The sequence below is a fragment of the Chaetodon trifascialis genome, chromosome 15 (genome assembly GCF_039877785.1).
Source record: "Chaetodon trifascialis isolate fChaTrf1 chromosome 15, fChaTrf1.hap1, whole genome shotgun sequence".
Taxonomy (NCBI): Eukaryota; Metazoa; Chordata; class Actinopteri; order Chaetodontiformes; family Chaetodontidae; genus Chaetodon; species Chaetodon trifascialis.
Window position 1 is genome coordinate 14,717,949 of NC_092070.1, and position 22,606 is coordinate 14,740,554.

Consider the following 22,606-nt stretch of genomic DNA (forward strand, 5'->3'; position numbering starts at 1 on the left):
GACCCATTGTACTCGTCACACTAACCCAGTTTGATCTCTTTGGAGTTAAACTTCCTCTGTTTACCCCAAGAACTCAGTCCATTTCTTTGGATGGCACTTTTTGGAAACTTCTTAAGTGGCTGGTACCAATTGGAGCGTTGATGTTGTTTATGAATAATTGATTGCTTTAATACCACATGTCCTGATTACACCCAGGAACCCCGCCAGTCATCGCCCGTTTCGACAGATCAACCAGCCCGCTAACCTGAATGAAAGGTGTTGAATTGCGCCATCTTTGTCCCAACTCTCCGCTCAGACCACAACGAAATCTTTTGCCTCTGCACTTCATGTCTGAGAAGCTTATTTTGCCTTTAATCATTCCAGACACACACATGCACTCATTGCTGGATGTGTTTGCTGAGTGAATGAAAGCTCATTTAGTGCAGACAGACTAATGATGGTGCTAGATCCTGCTCCCCACTGAGGTGAAGTGCAGAAGATGAATAGTCATAAAACTTGCACTCTCAGCAGGTGAAAGACTCCGAGTGGCCTGTTGGGAAGCGTTTCAGATGAGGAAGTGCACCGCGGAGCCTAACCTGATTTAAGAACTTAATGGCTGCCCATGAACAACACCTCACTGCTGAGCATAATTTCATAAAGCTCAAATTGGGTTTCGTCGTTGATGATTAATGTGCATAACAATGCCTCTGCGTGCATGGAGATTATAGATCACAGAGGTGGATTTAGTATCATCATGTATTCACTTCTCATTTAAATGCCACTGCAAGTGTCTCCTGCTCTTTGGCATTTAACAAATCCCAAATTGATATCAAGCTTCATTTTATTGCCTGACTCACTAATAAATGAAAACATTAAGCCTTGATTCAGTTTTGATTTACAACCTTGATTCCAAAAAAAGTTGGGATGCTGTGTAAAACATAAATGAAAACAATGAAATTGTTTACAAATGAACAGGTATTTTTTTTTTTTTTTTTTTTTACAAAGTGTTCCTGAACTCATGTAGTAACATCCTTTAGACAATCATGTGTTCACAAAGTGGTGAAGCTCTTCGCTTGTGAATGCCTGAGCTTTTCAAGGATGACTCTTTTATACACAATCGTGACATTTGGGTTGCACCAATAATGAGAACAGACTGAGTGCTGAACCAGAGCCTGTGTGAATAGGTCACATGTCTGTAGAAAAAATATGCCTGAAAAATGTGCAATGTTTACCAAAAACACATTACATTTGAGTCAAGGTGATCACTCCACCCTCCCTCCTTGCCTTCCCTTCACCCTTGTTGTTCCTATTTTCCTCAAGTTCATCACTTCTTTCCTGCAACTTCTGCAGATTGCTTTCATTGTCCTTCAGTCATCACAAATGCAACAGCAGAGACTGACCAGGGACATAAGACTTGCTTTGCAATCACAAACGCAGTTCTCTGTATAATAGACACACATAGAGTGCAGGTGTGTCCGGTCTTAATCTCTCTCTGCCTTCAGCCTGGTGTGTGTGTGTGTGTGTGTGTGTGTGTGTGTGTGTGTGTGTGTGTGTGTGTGTGTGTGTGTGTGTGTGTGTGTGTGTGTGTGTGTGTGTGTGTGTGTGTGTGTGTGTGTGTGTGTGTGTGTGTGTGTGTGAGAAAAGTATTTGGTCAGCAGAAGCGAACAAGACTCTGGAAACAGAAGTGCTTGCATTCTCTTACAGTCTGCAGTAAGTGCATCTTGTTCACTGAACATGTCTGTCCAGCACAGGAAAGAAATATGAGAGGAATTTAAAGCTGCTTGTATCAGTAATTTACAGGCACAATTAGCCACTAGCTGGTGAACACGGCAGCTAAAGAACCAGGTATTTCTTTCAGGAGTTGATGGAGAACAAAATGGAGATAAGATCTTTAAGATGGCGGCGCGTGAGGATGCGGCGGCTCCTCTGTGTCCTGATATTTTTCCTAGATCTTTTTAACTTGTATATATTTCGTTTAGGGCGGCACGGTGGTGCAGCAGGTAGTGCGCGTGCCTTACAGCAAGAAGGTCACCGGTTCGATCCCCGGGTCGGGCGGGGCTTTTCTGTGTGAAGCTTGCATGTTCTTCCCGTGCATGTGTGAGTTCTCTCCGGGCACTCTGGCTTCCTCCCACAGACCAAAAACATGCTCATTAGGTTAACTGGTGACTCTAAATTGCCCCTAGGTGTGAGCGTGAATGGTTGTTTGTTTGTGCCCTGCAATCAACTGGCGTTCAGGGTGTACCCCGCCCTTCGCCCAATGACAGCTGGGATAGGCTCCAGCCCCCTCACAACCCCAAAAGGGATAGTTGGGAATAGACGATGGATGGATGGATATTTCTTTTAGATTTTTTTATTTAATGTTTCATATTATATTTTATATTTCATGTTTATTGCTGTTTGCACGAGGGATTTGTACACATAGCAGCATTGACAATACAGCTGACTTTAAAAAAAAACAGAGCTTAAAGGAGAGTGAAGATTAGTCTTACATTTTGTCACATATGATCAGAAATGCGACTTCAAATCGACAATAATGTTGCTTTGTCTGCAAACAAGTTTGCCATATCAACTTCATAAGTTTTTATTATGTACATGTGTTTACAGCTCATTTCTGCTGCTTACAAATGGCCAATAATCATCTACAAACCTGAGCCAAAGCATTGTAAAACACACATACAGCAGACTGTTACCAATTATGACAATCAATCAAACTTCCCTTTTACACAGGTAATAAAAGTTAAGCAGCTATGCTTTTCGCTAGTGAACCCATAATGAGGTAAACAATATGAGATAAAAAATAGAAACATGAGCTCAATCTGAAATAACATTAATAGGATGGAAAAACATGATGACTGAGACCAAATCATAAATATAGCGTTGGCACTTAAAGATAATCAAGTCACTTCAATTTATCAGACAAGAGTCATATGAATAATTTATAGACCTATACTACACCAGTGTGTGTGTGTGTATATGTGTGTGTGAGACTCTGCATTTACTCATGCCTACCCCTGCATGTGTGTATGTGCGGTGTGTGTAATCGCAGACAGGCTAGTAAACAGTGTGTGTTTGCGGGCAGACGGCAGCCGGGGAGCTGACCTATTCCACAGACTGGAGGCGGAGGCAGCTCGTGATTAATGTCACCACCAGGGAGGGACCATGGGAGAGATGGGGAGGGGGGTGTTAGGTAGGTTTTTGCTCCATTTCAGCTCAAAAATACATGTTCCTTTCCCTCGTGAATGATGATATTTAAAACTAGCTAAGAGGTGTCACGTACCAGCTTTTGCTCCTGTGAAAGTGAGTCACAACCTGTTGACTTGTTTACTGTAAAAAGGCTTTTTGCTCATTGATGCATCATTCACCTTGACCAACTCCTCCCAGCGTGCCCACACTTGTTTCTGCTGCTGCAAAGATGTTTAGAGGAAATATCTTACAGCAGAGTGTGATACTTGACTGAAACTGCCAAATCAAGTCCTACTAGAAACCCAAACACCACACAGGCGGCTTGTCAGCTTTTGGGTCGTTCACGGTGTTTCTGCTACTAACTTAACTATTTTACCAATTCAAATTTTTAAATCAAATATCACCATTTCCTCTCAAAACATACATGTAAGCTGTTGCACGATGTGTTCAACAAGCCCTCCTCTGTCGACAAAACTTTTGATGGTCTAGCGCATCCTCACAGTTGAACATCTACATTTCCGTTAAGCAGATTCAATCTACTGATGAGGACCATGAGATGTTCCACAACAAGCAAATAACTGGACTTTTACTTGAAATTATTTAATTTTATGCTGTTTCTGAGGTCAAGAATGAACCATCAGCCTTCCAGAGCAATTGCAGCTTTCATTTAGAGTTGTATTTCTGGCCATCAAGTGAATCTAAGTCCAATATTCCTCTACTTTTGCCTTTATTTTGATCTCCACCAACTCTTTGGGGATATATCTGGCTCTTTAGGTGCTAAATGCACCACTGTGCTCAGCTTGTCCTAAATTCGTCTGCTGTTTGATGCTGCAGATAATGTACAGTGGGTTTATCAGAGCTTCTTCACTGAAAACAGCTTCCTGCTGCAGCCGAAAGATTTAAGAGGGAATCAAAACAATAAAGTTGTGCACAATAAACCCAAAAGACTGAGTAAAAGGTTGCTGAAATGCTCTGTAGTACCAAGGGAACATGTATTGTTGGCCCATCCATGCCCCTCAACCTCCTTCCCCAGAGGTTCTCAGTACGTCTGTGCTTGCTCATGAGAAACAGTCATAATTCTTATCGCCACAAGAAGTCCTCGCCTGGCAGATTAAACATAGGTGGTCATTAGCGTTTGAACAAATGACCAGTGCTGTCGTTTTTCCTGTCAGGACAATCTCGTTGTATCACCAACAAATACAAAAGCAGAGTTTTCCAGCTGAATCTACAACAGAGCAATCAATTTTCTCCATGAGGCGCCAGAGGTGAGATGGCTTGCTGAGGTCTCTGTCTGCTTCTGTCTCTCTAACAAAGCCACCGCCGTTTGTGCTGCTCCACTGGGGATGTCACCTCACAGGTCTTTCCTCTCCTCATGTCCTCCTTCCTCACCCATCCTCCCTCCTGACCTTACTCCCTGCCTCATTAAACACAAGAACTAGATTATGTAATGCTCTACTTGCAAAAAAAAAAGCCCATGGCCGACCCCCCCGGGTGTATTTTGGTATTTAATGGTGTGTGTGTGTGTGTGTGTGTGTGTGTGTGTGTGTGCATGCCTCTGTGTGTGCTGGAGCTCTCCTTTGTGTACACCTTCAGTATTTTGCCGGGGGATATTTGGGTGTAGGGAGGGGGTTGTATGACTCAAGATTGTCTCCCCTGAGAACAGCCACAGTCGCCGTCCTACTTTGTAGTCTCAGGTAGAGCACAGTGACACATCTGCCATGTGCAGACTCACTGACTTGCACCATTTTAGAGAAAGAATTAACGGAGACGAGCACATTTACATGACCTGTGCTGTTCTAGTGTGCTACTTCTCTTTTCCTCTGCAGACTTTAGGGACCGTGTCGCATCTGCTGTGTTAATGTGAGAACAAAGGAAATACTTAAAGATGAAACAGGTCCAGGCACATCTCTCTTTCTCTTTGTCTCCTGATTATTTTCTTCTTTTTTTTATTAGAATAATATCCCAACTTAGACCTGTACTCCGTACAGCCAAAGAAACCAACCATCAAGGTGGTTATCTTTCTTTGCCATTTAAAATCACACAGAATCAGTAGAGGAAGTAAAAGATCTCACAAAACAAACATTAACATCAGAAAATCAGAGCATATGAAAGGGTAAACAGTGAAAAACAGGACTAAAGGTTTACAGTCAAGGAAACAGCTATGTGAGGCTGCACTCATGCACAACAGTGCTTTGAGCTAAAAGCTAATAACTACATGCTAATATGCTCATAATCTTAAGCAACGCCAGGCAGTTACAATGTTTCCAAACTTATCAGTGTGTTAGCACGCTAATGTTTAACATTTGATAATAAGTCTTAAACACATTGCAGCCTGATGGCTATATCAGTAGTTTTGCAGGTATTTGGTCATAAACCAAAGTACAAACTATATACACAACACACTGAAATGAACAGAAACCAACGCCCTCCCCTGAAAATAAGGAATTATCCGTGACCCAACATCATCACAGTGATCGTGACCAAAGTGTGGAACAAGCATTTTTCCTTTTGAGACTTTTTGTTTAGAAGCCTAAAAATGTGCAGACTTCACACAGAAAAAAGACGAGGTTGATAAAGTTTCTTATACTTTTAATTATCTTGTGAACCCAAGTAGGCCTCCCCCACTTTGGGAACCACTGCTTTATAAGTGATCAGCAGTAAAATAATTCTGAGGTAATAAGCTAATGATCCATTAATGTCACTCCCTCACACTTTGACTTCTACTCCCTCTTGCTCTGTCGGTGGCTTCCTCTGACTGTCTCTTGGTGTGAACGTACGGATGCAGGCCTGACTACCTCACACCCCATTAATGCTCGAGTCTCCAGCAGCGATGACAGGAGAGACGGAACTTCCTAAACGCTACTGGGAGTGACTCATCTCACACCAGCTCAGGAAGGGGGGGGGGGGGGGGGGGGGGGATAAACAGGAGGCACAAAAACCTCCCGGTTGTCACTTTTTGATAATTAAACACACTGAGCAATTAGGGATGCTCCACACAGACACACACATGCACACACACACACAATCCCAGGCATGTCATGAGTAGGAGGACGTCAGTGGGACACCTTACACCATACATTAATTTTAACTGCATGCTCCCTGCTCTCTCATTTATCTCTGTCCTTTTTTGTTCCTTCGCTTTGTCTTTTCCCTCACTCTACGTCTTTCATTCTTTCCACCCGTTCCTCTCTTCTGGTTTTACAGCACATCTCTCTTTTCTGCTCGTTTTACCTTCCCCTTTCCTGCCTGTGTCCCCCACCACGCCGCCCTCCTCCCTCTCCCGCTATCTCTGTAAGCACAGAAGCCCTGTGGCCTCATTAAGCTGTCACTGATCCCTCCTGCAGTGGCCGAGCCCCTTGGATCATTAGTCAGCCCTGTCTGAGACGCCCATCCTGACAAGAATAGACCCAAACCCCCAAACCTCTAATATTCTCTAAATGTCTGGAACGCAATCAAGTCAGCTTCAGCCGCCACCTTATCAAGCGATCGATCGGTTCAGCCACGGCATATTAAAACTGATGTGTGAAAATATTCATGCATTCACGCCAGTCTTGTGTGCAATTGGACATTAGTGTCGTGAGTGGCTTGATTATGTGCTGTGTGTGTCATATGTACGGATATGTATTTCTTCTGCACTCATTATTTTTTATCATCTAAATGTCACAGGTTATCCACCTCATGAATCTCATGGGACTGTGAGCGCATATTGTCAGTTTGACAGAGGCAGAGCAACAGACATCTATACTGTCTAATATGCACTACGCTGTTGGAGAGAAAAGGTCAGGGCAGAGTTGGGCTGTGTTATAATAGAAAATAGATGATATTTTTATACTGCAGAATTTTTGTGATTGTGACTTTTAATGTCATTGCAAGAATGAGTGTTTAGATAAAGTAAGCCATTGTCATTGTGAGCAAAACAGATATATGTGCTGCTGTAACCTCTCAAATTAAAGCTTGTGTTAAATAACAGTGAAAAAACAACATTGAGATGCTGAATTACCCTTATTTTAATGGGGTCGTGGTAAATTCAGCATGAAGTGGCACAGTACAAAACCCAGGTCATTTAGTGGCTGAATGTAATGTTCATTTTCATTATTGCTTAGTGTTTTGGTCTATGAAACATTAAAAAATAGTGAAAAATTCCCATCATGTTTCCTAGAGTACAAGGTAATATTGTCATATGTTGTGTTTTATGTGACCCACAGTCCAAAACCCAAATATATTTAATTTGCTAGAGTTTACTGTCAGTGGAACTCAAGACTTCCTGCATATGTTTCAAATTAAAAGTCTACCAGCAGTCAGCATCTGTGCAGGAAGTGTTGATATCTAATGTATTATTGTAAATTAAGATATCTGACGATATTTAAAGTAGTTCGAAATGGTCCCACCTTTAATAGTTGCCAAATTTACAAGGCTCTTATATTAATGCATTAATGATTCTAATCTAATAATATAATCTGTATGATTTTGGAATGGGCTATTTTGCATAGCGAGCTTTTGCTTTTGGTACTTTAAATATATTTTGATGCAAATACTTAATATTTATACACTATACACTATTACTTACGTAAGCAGTCTGTATCCACCACTGATAGCTTTGTCTCATTTTTGTGGACCATTGTAACATTTCTGTTCTTTTCTAGTTCTTATTTACAAAGGCAAATAATAAATATCATAGTGATTAGTTTGGCTTAGAGCTAGAGCCCTAAGGAAAAGTCAGCACACATCCTGTACTTATTCGTCATCCTCTGGTTTAAAAACAAAGTACACTAAATCCAAATGACAGAGAATAATCGTCGGTATTTCAATCTTCACGTTGAGCTTCAGCAGAAGAATTTCTTCCCCAACATGTGGCCATGTTTAAAGATCCCAGCTGTGCCGTCTTTGCTTTGTCCTCACATGTATGCACATTTAGTAAATTAATGCTTGTGACTGGTCACATGTACAGTAACAGACATGATGCTGAAGGATTAAAAGTACCTGAGGCAATGTATGTGCATCTCTAATGAATTGTACAGCCGTAGGGCAGGGGTTCATCTAAGACCCACACATCTCATATCATCAGTGACATCTCTGTCTAATCATGAGATATAGAATGTATGAATAAGCCATACGAGGATGTTCCAATATCACTAACACAGTGTGGATTAGCAGCCCAATGGCAGACCAGCTGTTGATCTTTTGGCTTCATCCTAATGCTGCATAACTCTTGGATGATCTCAAAGCATGTAGTCAACAAGTACTATAGGGGCCTTTAGTTGGATGTAAAGTGGGTGTAGAGTGAGCTGGTGGCAGGAGGAAATCTGCATATTCAGGGCTTGAACTGAAAAAGGTGAAGAGGTGGTGAACAGCTGCGTTGCTTATGTAATGGCAGAAATAGTAAATATTGAAGGGACACGCACACACACACACACACACACACACACAATCAAGTGGCTCACAGTAATCGTCTGCTGTTTGGACGCTGGACAGAAACATCAGGGGCCAGAGTGGTGTCTCTGCCAGCTACATCTGACATAATCCACGCACACATGTTAGCGCATGCAAGATGGACACAGACACACACACAGCCTGAATGTCAGCGGGTTTAGGGCACATCGCATCGCACGCATACAAACAGGCATCTAACAGAAGGCCAGAGGACACCATAATATCTGCTTACAATTTCAGATGACACACACACCTTTAAGTCAAACTGAAATTTTAATTCTCCTCATTTTACATGTAATGAAATGTGAAATATAATGATGCTTTAGCTATTGTGCAAATTTATAGAGCTGTTAGTGGAAACAGATTCAAGGCTCTGGGGGTTTCCCATAGCAGTTGACTGACCGACAGTTGACTGACCGACAGTTGACTGATCTAATTTTGTTCTTTATCAAATACAAGCAGCATGTCCAACGAGCCCTAGAATGAGTAAAACGTCACATATCAACAAGACAATGTATGGACATATATGGACACTTTTTTTATGGGTCCAGACAGAACTCACAGCAAGAGGAGAATACACAAAAAAACACCCAAAAACACAAGCACACGTCTTCTTAAGTTACAGTGCATTGAGCTCTCAGGGCCACCGTACATTTCTTCATTTTGGTGATTCGAATTTTGACCAAGTAAGCATGAATTCAAGCTTCATTTGTGCTCTCACAATTGTACCCTTTATGGAGTCTACCGGTATTAACACTCCTCTGTAGAAACATGTGACTGTGGCAACATTTTACAGTAATAACCTACATGCTGCCATTTTTAAATCTAGTGAGTCATTACTGCTGCTCAACAAAATGTAATGAATCAAACAACTGTGCCATACATCCTCCAAATGCATTATTATCACAGATGGCCACTGAGGATTACCATGTGTGCAGTTACGTCCCATGCTGATACAGGCTTTCGCTATCTATCTCTCTTATGTACCCCACAGGCTGGATGTGCATTCTGTAATTTCCTGTTTGTTTTTGCTCGTTGACGTCACACAGCCTATAAGCACTTGTGTGCAAAGCTGTGCTCATCAACACAGAAGATGAAGGATTCATCAGAGAGCTGATTATTATCCAATCCGGTGGGTGAAGATCATAAGTTGAAGGATGTGTGAAGCTTCAGGAGCTTAATGGTGTTTTCGGCGCTATAGGCACACGCACACGCATGCTCATGTCGTCCTCACACATGGCTTTAACTTTAGTTTGGTCATAGCTGAGTGTGTAATGTTCTCAGCTCTGGTCTGTGTGCAGACTCAACAGGTCACATGACTTTGACAGAAACAATATTGTGGTCTAAATATTTTAGTCTCCTTGTTGTCTATATGGAAAATAGTATGCACATGCATGCTCTTCAGTGTTTATGCTGTGCATTGGTTAAATATAGTTTCCATATGAGACAGATGAGGGGCCACCTGGGGCCTGTCCTCCTTGCTTTCTGTGGCGATGTTGCAGTGATTAACATGCAGGTATGTTAACAGCCAGTTGTCCGGCTCTATTGCAGGTCAAAGCTTTTACAAACACATTAGGAGAACTGGGGTAAAACAGGGTCTGCTGCAAAGCGCTCTGTGAAGGCAGGTGATAGATGACCTGAAAAGTTTTGTTCTTTTTTCTTAAACTTTTATGACAGTATGGTAATAGCTGGCTTGCGTCCTTGTAAAACTTCCCCATGTAAAAATCAGATTTGATATATAGAGTAAAACGGCGTGTGCAGTTACTCACTGAGATGGAAGTGTCAGCAACAAACAGGACAAGTGAGAATGAACACTTTATGGATATTCTTAGCCAGCAATTATTCTCTGTGTGTCTGCTTCTCACCTCATTATTTTTAGCTCTAACTGCTCGCTAAAGGTCATCTTGTTTTTGTCCCTTTTCTGCATAATGAGATGTTTTTATACTCAGTTAATTCCTGACTGTGATGTTTTCCTAATTGGACATGTTTGTTGTCTCTGATAAGAGAGAAGAAGCAGGAGTGATGCTGATCCTTTGCAGAGTTGCTGAGACATACAAGCATCTGCGTGACAGACGTATTTCTTCTGTGATTGTTACAGTATTTTAATTTTACCTGGAGAGCAAGGATCTCTTCTTCCCACTTCCTGGGTAGCTCCACTGGAGCAGATGGGGGTTAAGGGGTTGCGGGCCTGGCTCAAAGGCACCATATGAGGCTGCTCTTTCCCCCTGCAGGTTTATTGTGATGGTCCAGGGATAAAACTGGTAACCTTCTCGTCACAAGTCCTCTTCTCCAGCCTTTATGCCCACACAGCCCCCACATTATGCAATATAATGAAAACAGGACTTGGCAAATAAATAAATTAATTTAAAAAAAAAAAAAAAAATCCAGTGATTCAGCAAATGCCCTCTGGTGACAAAGCCCTCTATTACCAGTAGGGGGAGGAAAGGAGGAGGTCAGCTGAGGGATGAATTGGTCATTGTTGTGTTAGACTTTAACACGGGAGACAAGTGTTTGTGTCCTGTGAGATGACAAAGCCGAAAGTCCTTTTAACCCAACCCACAATGTTTTTCTAACCTTCACACAGTAGTTCTGTTGAGGAGGCAGCAACCATGTCACTCTGGAGGGCATCAACCAATGATGGGTTTCTTTGTTGTTTGATTTGGAGGATTTGAATGAATGAAAACTATTTCTCTCCAGTTTTGGCAGTTTTTTCAGATAAACTAAAGCATGGGTTCAGAATATTCCCCTTCTTTTTAAGATGGATAAACCATCTAAAGAAACATTGGATTATCTATGAAAAGCTTTGCCACGAGGTGGAAAACAGTTTCTCTTAGCTCATGAAAAGTTGACATTTTGGAGATACATTGTTTTCATCGGACAGTGATGATTTGCAACATGTAATGCATTTGTTTTACAAAGTAAATTCACAGCTGTGTGTAATTTGATGTAACACACAGACACATTAACATGCTTAATAATGCAGCCTTCCCTGTGTGACTACTGTGTGATTTACAAATGAAACTGTCAAAAGTGCCACCTGCTCAGTTCTCAAGCTTCACGTTCATCTCTCAGGTCTGATACCAGAGAATACACTTGTGGTGACAGCAGAAGCTGTTTGCATACTGTTTGTAGTCATTTGCGCTGGATTCCTAGTACTCTAAGTGGGATTCTCCAACACCTCTCGACAAAGTCAACTGTCCTCTGAACAGCTCAGCCTCTCTCGCAGCCATTTAGCTCAATTACCACCGAGTAGAGATGGAGCTCTCAGCGCTGGTGTCTCCTAATGGAGCCTGACAACTGCAACCACGGAGACCTCCAGTCAGATGGCGGAGCACCCAGGAAGTGATCATACTTTCACGGGTTGAAAGCCCCCAGTTTGGCCTCTGTGGAAACACAAAGTAACAAAAGGCTGAGCTGCAGCTCATGTCAGACAGACGCCCACACACATTCACACAAACATGCATATAAAAGCAGGCCTCATCAGTCTAATTAAACGCTGTGTTTGATGATGAAAGTTGGGTTGTGATGAAAGGCTGTGAGGTGTTCAGAGGTGCAGTGTGAATGCATCTGAACACAGGATCTCTCCTCTACTGTTAATTAGAGCGCGACAGGGAAGGATTAAGGGCCTGACACCTGTGTCTGCTTGGTTTGATTTCGCTGTCAGTGGGGCAAAGTAACTAAATACATTTATTCAAGTACTGCACTTACTGGTACTGTACCATACTATATTAGTCTGTATTAGTCTTAGTTACTTTTCACATGAAGAGTTTACATTGTAAAGATATGATAAGAATCTAAAACACAATGCATTGTTAAATATTAAACCAGTGCCTCCCAACTCTTTTGGGGCCCCTTGACACGTTTGAGTTCCACCTGAGACATGTCCCCTCTTAATTTCCAATTTAAATTACTGTTAAAGGGAAAATTATTCATCATTAATCCAATAACGCCAAAACATCCACTTGCTTACAAATTATAAATGACACATTTACAGTTAGATTGTTATTTGACATGTATTGATAAGGTATCTATAAATCCTGCTGTATATACTGTATATAACCACACACGTTATCTAGTACTCTAATCTAGTACTTTTACCTGAAATTAAGTTGTTTTTTTTTGTTTTGTTTTTTTGTACTACGGTAGCACTTTAACTACAGGAGCACCTTTTCTCTCTCTATAATAGTAAAGCGTGATATCAACTGTTGCATCATACTGTGTAATTGAAGCCATATCACTCTCTAAAATACCCAAGAGAAATACTTCTCAGCTAACTGATACATACAGCATCATCTCCATAATCGACCACATCTCATCATCAAAAATCACTGAATCCCTTAATACAGTGAGCTCACATGAACATTGCTGACGTTGCTCCTTGTACCATTTCTCACTAATGAGCTCATTCATATCCTGCGTGTCTGCATGCGTGTGCGCACATGGAAGGAGCACATTTGCATGTATGTGAGTGGAGTTTTTGATATCCTAATGGCTTTTGATGTTTAATTCACTAATAAGGCGAGAAAGGCGTACAGTCAGAGGAGGCACACAACTTATGGAAAGACAAGACGCGCGTTTACTGCCAAGAGAACGCAGGCAGACCGTGGACACACAAACACACACCATCATGTAGCATCAGGGAGCTTAAAAACAACATTTAAAAAAGAACAAACATGCATGAGAAAACCTCACGGCTGACTCTCGTTACATGCCTCTGTCACTGCCGTTTGTCTTTGATGCCTGATATGCAGCCTATAAATCTGTCTTATGCATAATGAGACTACAGTGGGGCAGTCTTAGCGCGATGGCCCATTAAACACTGACAGGCTGCTGCAGGTGGAAAGAGAGAGAGATGTCATCCCACTAATTAAATCAGTAATGGATAGTCAGTACAGGTGCCAGTTTCCCCCTGTACAGTACAGTACGAAGACATTAGATGGACCTAAAGACAGTCATAGTTGTCATTGCAAGTCTCCTCCGGTGTGTGAAATGTTAGCTGAAGAGAGATAATAGCGATGACATGATAACGAGCAGGTCATTGTGCTGTTTTTTATACCAGGAGTGCGACAAGCTTTCTTTGACTTTTGACAAGCTTTCTGTGTTATCTGCCTTTTTCCTTCCCTGCGTCGTGCCCTCCTTCCTCACACTCATCGTGTCTGCTGCTGTTTTCCGCTGTTGATACATCTTGTGTCAGTTCTTTCACCCCCTGTCCTCTGTCTTCTTTTCTTCTCTACTGAGTCACAGCTTCATTATTGTTTTTATCAGTGTCAGAAGACAGATTAGTTCCTACAAGTGACACGACTGATCGTGTGAAGCCAATTTCCACCCGGGGTCTCGGATGGCTGCCACGGTGTGTATGTGAGTGGTTCAGTGTGTGCTTGTGTGTAGACGAGCCATCATTTGTCTATTTGACATCAGAGGAGCTGTTACTTAATATTCTTTTGAAGACTAAAAACTAATATATTCCCTTTAAATGTGGTCGTGCAGCACTTAGTTTTAATGCTATACACAGTTAGAATAATCTGACAGAAGATCTGTGACTCCAGCTACTTTCACTCAAGTCGGTGTGCAATTGTCAACTCAGTGTGTGACCAAAGCAGCTTGTCTAGCATCTATGCTATTTTTACATCCTGGGTCTGTTTCGACCAGCATCTCAAGAATGGATGAGAATGAGAAGAATGGATTCCACTGCTGCGTGTATATAATAATGAATATATTTATTGAAAACGAACCTAAAATTTAATGCGTGGTGTGTAACAGGTGGGGTTTTGGACCCATGTGCAGAACCACCACAACACAGATATAGCTTATATCAATTTTAATCTCAACAATATGAAGTCTCTATTAATGCACAGTGAATCAGACACCAAGCAGTCACAGGCAGGCAGAGACTCAGGACGTGCTGAAATACCAAGTCTCTTTTCGTGTTTGGTGCAGCAAACACCAAACAGTCTCAGGCAAATTAAAATCCAGAACACGTAAGGCAAGACTCGTGGTCAGGGACAGACAGGTTCAGCAACAGGGTAGCAGTCTCTGAGAAATAGTTGGAGAGTCTTGCATGAGGACAGTGACAGTCTGGCAGAGTGAGTGTGGCAGAGCAGCTTAAATACTGCACTGATTGCTATGAGCCTCAGGTGTGTGATCAGGTGAGCGGGCAGGTGGGCGTGGCTGAGTGTGGCAAAGTATTGATGGCACAGGTGTGCAGATTAAGAGCAGGAAAGAGACCTGAATATACTGTGATATGGGGATTTTTGTGCTAATTTGTTACTGACTGACTGTCTTTCTGTACTTGTTAAATGTTAGCATGCGAACACGCTAAACTGAGATGAACATGGTAAACATTAGACCCACAGAGCTGCTAACATGACTCAACTCCCATCCTGTTTCTTCTTGTTTTCTGTCACTGCTCCAAAGTCGATGAAGCAGAAGGAAGGCTCTCATTTTTCTCCTTACAAATATACACTATTTTGAACATACAGATACAAAATGAAGATACTGCAGAAGGAAGGCAGCAGTTAAAATCAGCACCGACTCGACCGTAAGTGAGCTGCAGACATGTATTCAAAATACTAGAAGTGGACAGTGAAACTATTCTATGCTATTTTAGAAATGTGGTTGCTGTTTGAAGACGCTCCATCTCTGAAATACATCTGACCTGTGACGCAGCCACATCCACTGGACATGAGGGATTTGTCCACGGATGTATTAAGAGGACTGGATACCGCGCCACCACTCAGCCTTGCTGATAATTTGTCCCAGTGGCCACCTGTGGTACTGCAGCAAAAACAATCCCTGTGGCCCAAAAAGCATTTTCCCCATAGACCACCATTATAAAAGGGATGTCTGTTGACAGCACAACTCCAACAAGGTCTATTATCACTCTTTGTATTACGGATTTTTAATCCGTGATTTTTAATGTATTTGTGAAGCTTTCTTAGGGGCTAGAGAAGGCCAAACTGCATGTGCAGTGGGCCACAAAATGAAGCAAACCTGGAAGAAAGGAAACTTTTTTGCCATGTTGAATGTGCTCGGCAAGCAATTTCCATTCAAATGTCTGGCTGCCACCTTTAAGTCTAGATCAATTTGACCTGTTCTTATAATACGTATATTTGTGGGTTTGTCATACAGTTTTAGGCCATTTTGTGTGAAACATAGGTGACGTTGCTATTCGCCTCCAAAGCAAAACCACTTTATTAGCATTTATTAAAGACGTACATTGATGCCAGCATGTTTGGCCGCTGTAACTGTTCGTCCTCGCTCTGTGTGGTTGACAGAGTTTGTCTCCACATTGTGGAGCCTGTTCGGCGAGGCCCACGGTGGCTGGCTGGCGGTGTTGATGCCACCCACCTGCACACCCACAGACACACGCACGCGCGTGCGCGCGCACACACAAACAGCTGAGCCTTGTCTCCGACATCCATCTCTGTCCATGAGTCTTTGTTTGTCTCCAAATTCGTTGTTCTCCACCTTTATTTTTCTCTTCAGTTCTGACCATCAGGCCTTCAGGACACCTCAGTTTCTTTTCCACCGTCTCCCCACTGTTACGCAATAACAATTTCAACAACTTTTTTTTACTGTCTGCCTTCATTCAGCTGCTTACAAACACTGTACAAATCTCTCTGCGTCTTCGTCTCGCTCATACTGACAGACAGATGCACGCACACACATGCAGACTCACTCTTCTTCGACCAGTCACTGAGTGCAGTACGCAGTCTTTGCCCCCCGCCACTGCAGGTCAGACTGTCGCCTGCTCAGTCAAGGCTGTGGGCAGCGTGTGTTTGGACCAGCCTGACAACACCAGTTGTCGCAGGTTCACACAAGGAGGAGAGAATAACTGAGGATCCCCTCTGCCTTGTGCACGGCCTTTTCTTTAAGCCGAGCTTCAGCCTTGAGCAAAGAAAACATTTCATCGTCGTATGAGATTGCTCCACGGTTGGACTTGCTGCATAGTTTTGGTGCATTTGCCTTTCGTGTGCATACATGAGGAACATGCACACACTTAATTTCATTAAGCCAGAAAGTGATTTACTCTGTGCTTCTTCTCTCTACTGTTTACTTTTGTATGCTGATTTTCAATCTATTACTAATTTTCTCTAACCGTTTATCACCATAGCAACTGTACAGTTGTTCACTTTGGTCTCCCAAGCCCCTCATCCCAACACACACACACACACACACACACACACACACACACACACACGCACATCATGATTGTGGTCTTTTAAATTGATTGTAGTTTGAGTGTTTTTCTGTTTGTGGATGTTTTGGAAGATATTTTTCCTCACAGTGATGTCTGGGGACCATTTTGCTATTATCCAGTGTGTGTTTGTGTTGTGCATAAATAGTTCCACTGACTGTTTGCTAAAACAACAAATAGAGAATAAATCCCTGATGAAGCTTCACTGAATCAAACCACTGAACAAAATCAGCTCTCCATTCTATTGGTTTGTTTATTCTCAAGTCTAAAGGCAAGTTGTTTTGTGTTGTTTTAAATGATGAAATTAAGTTATAAAGGTTTTATGTTACTCTTCCCAGTAACAGCACAATGTGAGTAAACAAGTGCTGAGGTTCCAATGAGTCACAGTTGATGGCAGTAATGCATAGAGAGCGATTTGCCAGTGAAGGGAGAAAAAAATGAAGCCAACATGCAAAAAAACTGCTGTTCCTCAAATGACCACAAAAAATTGACAGCAGAAATAAACGTGTTTACAGCCTGGTACAAAACACAGTTTAGGTCTTCAAAGCTAATTTCCCCATTCAGGACATCTGTACAGGGGTGAATTTCTATATAACTCACTCATTTAAATTGTACTCAAACATAATTACGGGCATGGCTGCTTTGAGTGACGGCTAGCTGCTCGGTTTCTGCAACCAGTCTTCATTCAGCCCACCTCAGCTCTGCTGAGTAGTACATTTGGTGGGGTCAGGCACTGGCAAGATGGCGACAGCTGGAGCCACTGTCACCGAGGAGGCTCTTCAGAAACCTGCAGGAGACGACATCCGTGATTTATACAGTCTATGTTGCAAATATGAATGTACAGCAAACAATAAATACAAATTATTCTTATGAGGAAGGAAAAATATTTAGCACCTTTGTCAGATCTCAGAGACATGTTGTGCATTTAGGTGAGAAATGCTGAACTTTGTTTACACTCCACAGGGCACCTTTAAGTTGGGGACACGTGTGTGCTTCCATACTGATGGTAAAGCGGCATTTTTCTTTTTCCTTTCCCAGCAGCCGTGGAGAAATGCAATTTCTTGCTTAGGTACACTTCAATAGGCGGGACGCTCAACAACAAGATCCTCTGCTCACTTTGTCTTTGTATTCCTCAACCCAGTTTGTATGAAGCAGAGGTGAAGGTAGCTCTGAAGGGTCGCCTGTTAACCAGTTAACCCCAGCCATGACTCACATCAGCCTCTTCACTCTCCCCTTCACTTTTTACAGCGATAATTTCCAATTAGTAATTAGACATTGTTACCTCTGGTGTGCCTGTCGATGCCTGAAAATAATTAGCAAAGACCCGTTTTTGACTCATTGCCACTCCGCTCTCATCATGGACTCCTTCTGCTTGACGTGGCCCTCGTTATGCTTCGGCAGCAGCATCATCTCGCCTCACTGGAACCGACCTCCCTCCTGGTTTCGCCTCAGCAGCTCTGTCTGTCAGTGTCGACGGTTTGTCCGCCAGCATCTTTACCCAGCACAGCATGATGTCCAGTATTTAAATGACTGGGAGGATTTCTGATAGATGCAGGCTTATCAAGCTGGTTACACATTCCATTTCCACATGTACCACTCACCACTTTTAGATGTTCATATTTTGCAATTTGAACATCTGCCAGCGCTTCAGCTCCATGACTAAGCTGTTTTTGACGTCTGTCGGTGATTTGTGAGTCATGAATTCATGCTTCTTGTGGCAGGCATAGCTTCAACAACAGTCATGACTGCATAGGAGATCAACAGATCGCTCGGAACAAACCTAAAGGGAAAGCTCTGCGGTGTTTATGTGTGCATGCATGTTTGCATGTGCATCGAAGTGAACTGGCAAGACAAAAGCAAGGATGAGTTTACTTCAGTCTTCAGCTCGCAGGCATTTCACCCATGGATGGATTACTGAACAATGTTACCAGGCCCAGGGGTCCAAAAGGCCCTCGAGCCACAGTCTCTGTGTGGACAGACTGTTATAAACATTTGTTTCACTGTCAGAGGGCTCAGTCTTTCTTAATAAAAAAACATTTGACGACACCATCATGACAGCTGCACATGAGTGTTTCTGTCGGACATTTAGGCTTTGTGCTCCATATTGACACCATGCAACATGAGTCCTCTGCCTGGAAGAAATCAAAAACATCTACATCTGGGTCTTCACTTGATTTTAATGTGCCAGCGTAGGCCACGATGAAAGCTGCCAAGAGTGCTGCCTCTTCAAATATTATGCATATTATTCTGTTTGATACGTAATCAAAACAAAGGAAGGAGCAGTCTTATCTCGGTGCCTTTATGTTCAGTCTCTTGAAACCCTTTATGGTGCTGCAGCAGAAGTCCACTGAATTCACTTACAGTGTAAGTAAAGGAAAGCGCTCGCAAATGTTCTTGTTTTGGTAGAGCGAGAAACGTCTGTGCGTTCAAGTGGACCATTGCTAATGATGTTAGCAAGATGCTATCTTTATACTGTATATTAGGGTTTATAACCTACATTGCGCAACAAATGCAGTTCACAGATCATTTAATTATTAGTATAGTATGTTTTGGTTCTTGCAAACATAGAGAGACGCCGTCTAATTGCAGATAATGCTGCAAGAAAGAGCAGCCTGTGTCCAGTGCAGGTCAACACCACAGCCCTGCAGTTCCAGCTTAAACAAACCAGCCATTGTTTCAGCTGTACTGTTATTTTAGAGGTTGCACTTTCTGCTGCTGTTTTTGTATATCAGAATGTCTTGATGCTTTTACAGCAAGGAGGCAGATAATTATGGGTCAGAAGAAGTCAGACGGAGAGACAAAGGAGAGTTTTTGTGTGTGTCTGAGCAGTTGTTCAGTTTCACTTATAATGTGCATCTGCGCTTTTCCGGCTTTTTGCACCAACACAAAGCTCAGCGTTGGCCTAAAGGGTGGAATAAGGGCACACATGCATGCAGACATGCGCGCACACACACAAACGCAGAAGCCCAGGGCTGCTGAACAGATTATGTCTTCACACCCAGCCTCTTCGTGCAATGGGCTGCACTGAGTCGAAGGCTCAGGATGGCTGTGAGTAGAAACCCTGCCATTTTAATTGTACCTATGGTTCCCAGGAGGAGGGGAGCACAGACAAAGACACCATGACAACAGAGTAAAAGAACAAAAACATATTAAGAGAGATGAGAGCGAGGAACATCCAGGGCTCGCTGTCCAGAGACTTGGAGGCGAAGGGAGTGAGGAAGACGGCTGATAAAGTCAAAGAAAGAGAAAGAAATAGAGAGCGGGCAGATAGTATCTCCTGTGTTATTGCCTGAGTCCCTGGTGTCTGTTGTTCACTCTCTTTTAAGATAAATTCAGTGTCCCCACAGTTGAAAAGTTTGAGAGTGTTCATGCAGTAAGTAGGCGAAAATGGTTTCAGAAGGAGGGAGTCCCAGGAGAGCACACCCGGGACACGAGGGGCATGTCCATGGCGCCATGTGTTTTTTTGTTTTTTTTTTCAGCAGAAGCCTCCAGGAAAGGCTGGAGGAGAGGAGCAAAAATAGACGAGCTTACCAACAGGAGAACATGCTAATTAGACTTTTCCGGGACCCTCACGCCACTGACTCACTCCCTTGCCAATCACACTCGAAGCACTCAACAACAACAACTCCCCGTCCATACACAGAGCCTCCCTTTACATCTCACTCTCCTTCTTCTGCCGTCACGTCTTTTGCTCGAATTAGCGTGTTTGTGGAAAGAAAAAAAAAGGCACTTTTCAGCAATGTGGGCCCACTTACTCAGTCAGTGGCCTGTATAATTACACAAGCAGCCATTCTGACACATTTCAGCGTGATGGAGGCGACGCTGGTGGGGGTTTACCCACCCTCATTTGCAGGGCTTTAATTACAGCTCTGTTTGTTTTGTGGTGATTGTAGAAATTAGCTAACGTCAGCTATCACAGCACAGACTATATGAATCGATTTCCAACAAATGGAGCTTGGTCATGCTAATGAACACATCCTACTGCAAATAACCATACAGGGATACTGCATGTGTGCAAGAAAGCATGCAATTGTGTTTTTTGTAATGTTATCCAGTTTCTGTTCAATTGCATTAGATTTCTTGGAAACGTATCAGAGCATCAATCCCCAGTTGCTCATTAGCTTGATTTTTACTCAGCCTCAGTGCCAGATGTTCAGGCCAAGATAAACAGTTGCTCAGTAGTGCTGCTCCTGGCACCACACGACCACTGTACGGTGTGTATTTGTGCCTTCATAACATTTGAAGACTGAAACGGGGAGGATGCTGGGAAGGCTTCCAGGATAACAAGATGGAGAGAACTGACACCAAGCTCGAAAACACTCGAACCTTGCACATTCCCACGCACTGGTAACAGCCTGACATTTCCGTTCCATCTGGATCCCTCTTTCTTTCTTGCTTTCTTTCTTCTCTGCGTCAGTGTTGTCCACCAATGGTACGATGCAGATTATTCATCGTGTGAGTCGCAGATCACGCAGCTAAAACTCAACTACAGCACACAGAAATGAAAGTGAACTGAGGTTTAGTGCGTTAATGAGGCAAAAAAAAATTGGATCTGTTTGGATGCTGTTTGTCGTCATTTAATCCAGTAATGTGCGGGGAGACATGAAGCAGGAGAGTGATGAACAAATGTTGGAAGATTGGATTCCCTTCAACAGAAATGTTGCAAAGGCTCTTAAGTTATGATCGAGCATTTCTTTTCCCCGACGTTTGTTCTCTTGTAACATCACAGTTCAGCCCCAAGAGTTTGCTCTTAACTTCAAATTCTGCCCTCTGAATGTTTATCTGAGGCCTTTGTGGACTCAAGAAGTAAAGGAATTGTATTTCGCTTGTTAGAGGCAACACAATCTAATGAGGCTGCACCGAATAGTTCAAAGCTTCTTTTCTAACATTCAACAGATCATAAGATTTGGATGTTTATTGCAGCTTCAGCTACACGCTCGCTCAACAGAGCGGCTCTAGTCTGTGTTCAGTGTTGATAGGCTGTTACTTGTCATGTGTAACCAATCACAGTGCTGCGGGCGGGACTACAGGGTGGCGTCTACGGACAGAGAGAGGCGCTGTATCAGAGCTCTGAGTACATACATACATGGATCTGCTGTATGTCTATTTATTGTGAGGAAACTGAAAAGTTCTATTGAATAAAGGAAGTTGATTTCATAAAAAAGGATTAACTCATTTCATCCAAATCACTTTATTCAAATTGAAATAGTGACACACGTTCCAAGCTTCATTTGAAGACCTCAGTAGTAGCTTCAAATGCAAAAGAAATGACATTTGGCACAGCCCACTGTGGAGTGCAGCAGTGGGAGAAAAAGCTTCTCCCATTGCTTTAGAAACACATTTGATATGTTTAGGAACTTTTTCTACAATTTCCTGGACAGCACATATAAACTAATGCAGAATGATGTTATAGAGGAAAGACCTGGACTTTGCCCTGGACTGAAATGTGTCAACAGCTACCTGATGGATTGGCATTGCACTTTATGCAGACCCTCAGGTTGAGTGATTCAGGCTCATCTCAGGATGAGTTCTGAACATTTTGTTGATCCCTTAACCTGAACTTAACCTGCAAAACTAATGACATGCAGCCTCAGCCGTTCTGAAATGACAGTAAGGCCATCCTCCATCAGACTACTGATGTCTAATATTTCCCATCTCTCTCTCTGTTTTGCGCAGGACCCCAGAAGCAAGCACAAGTTCAAGATCCACTCGTACGGCAGTCCCACCTTCTGTGACCACTGTGGTTCGCTGCTGTATGGTCTCATCCACCAAGGGATGAAATGTGACAGTGAGTACACACCCTGGCTGTGTGTGTGT

At 42.7% G+C, this 22,606-nt stretch overlaps 1 protein-coding gene across 2 annotated transcripts in view; it reads left to right on the forward strand.

Moving 5' to 3' along the window:
• prkcab (protein kinase C, alpha, b) overlaps positions 1 to 22,606 on the forward strand; it is a 98,314-nt gene that overhangs the window by 45,910 nt on the left and 29,798 nt on the right. For both annotated transcript variants that reach the window (XM_070982050.1, XM_070982051.1), the window contains exon 4: positions 22,466 to 22,577. In XM_070982050.1, coding sequence (XP_070838151.1) covers positions 22,466 to 22,577 — 112 coding nt within the window. The remainder of the gene's footprint in view (positions 1 to 22,465; positions 22,578 to 22,606) is intronic.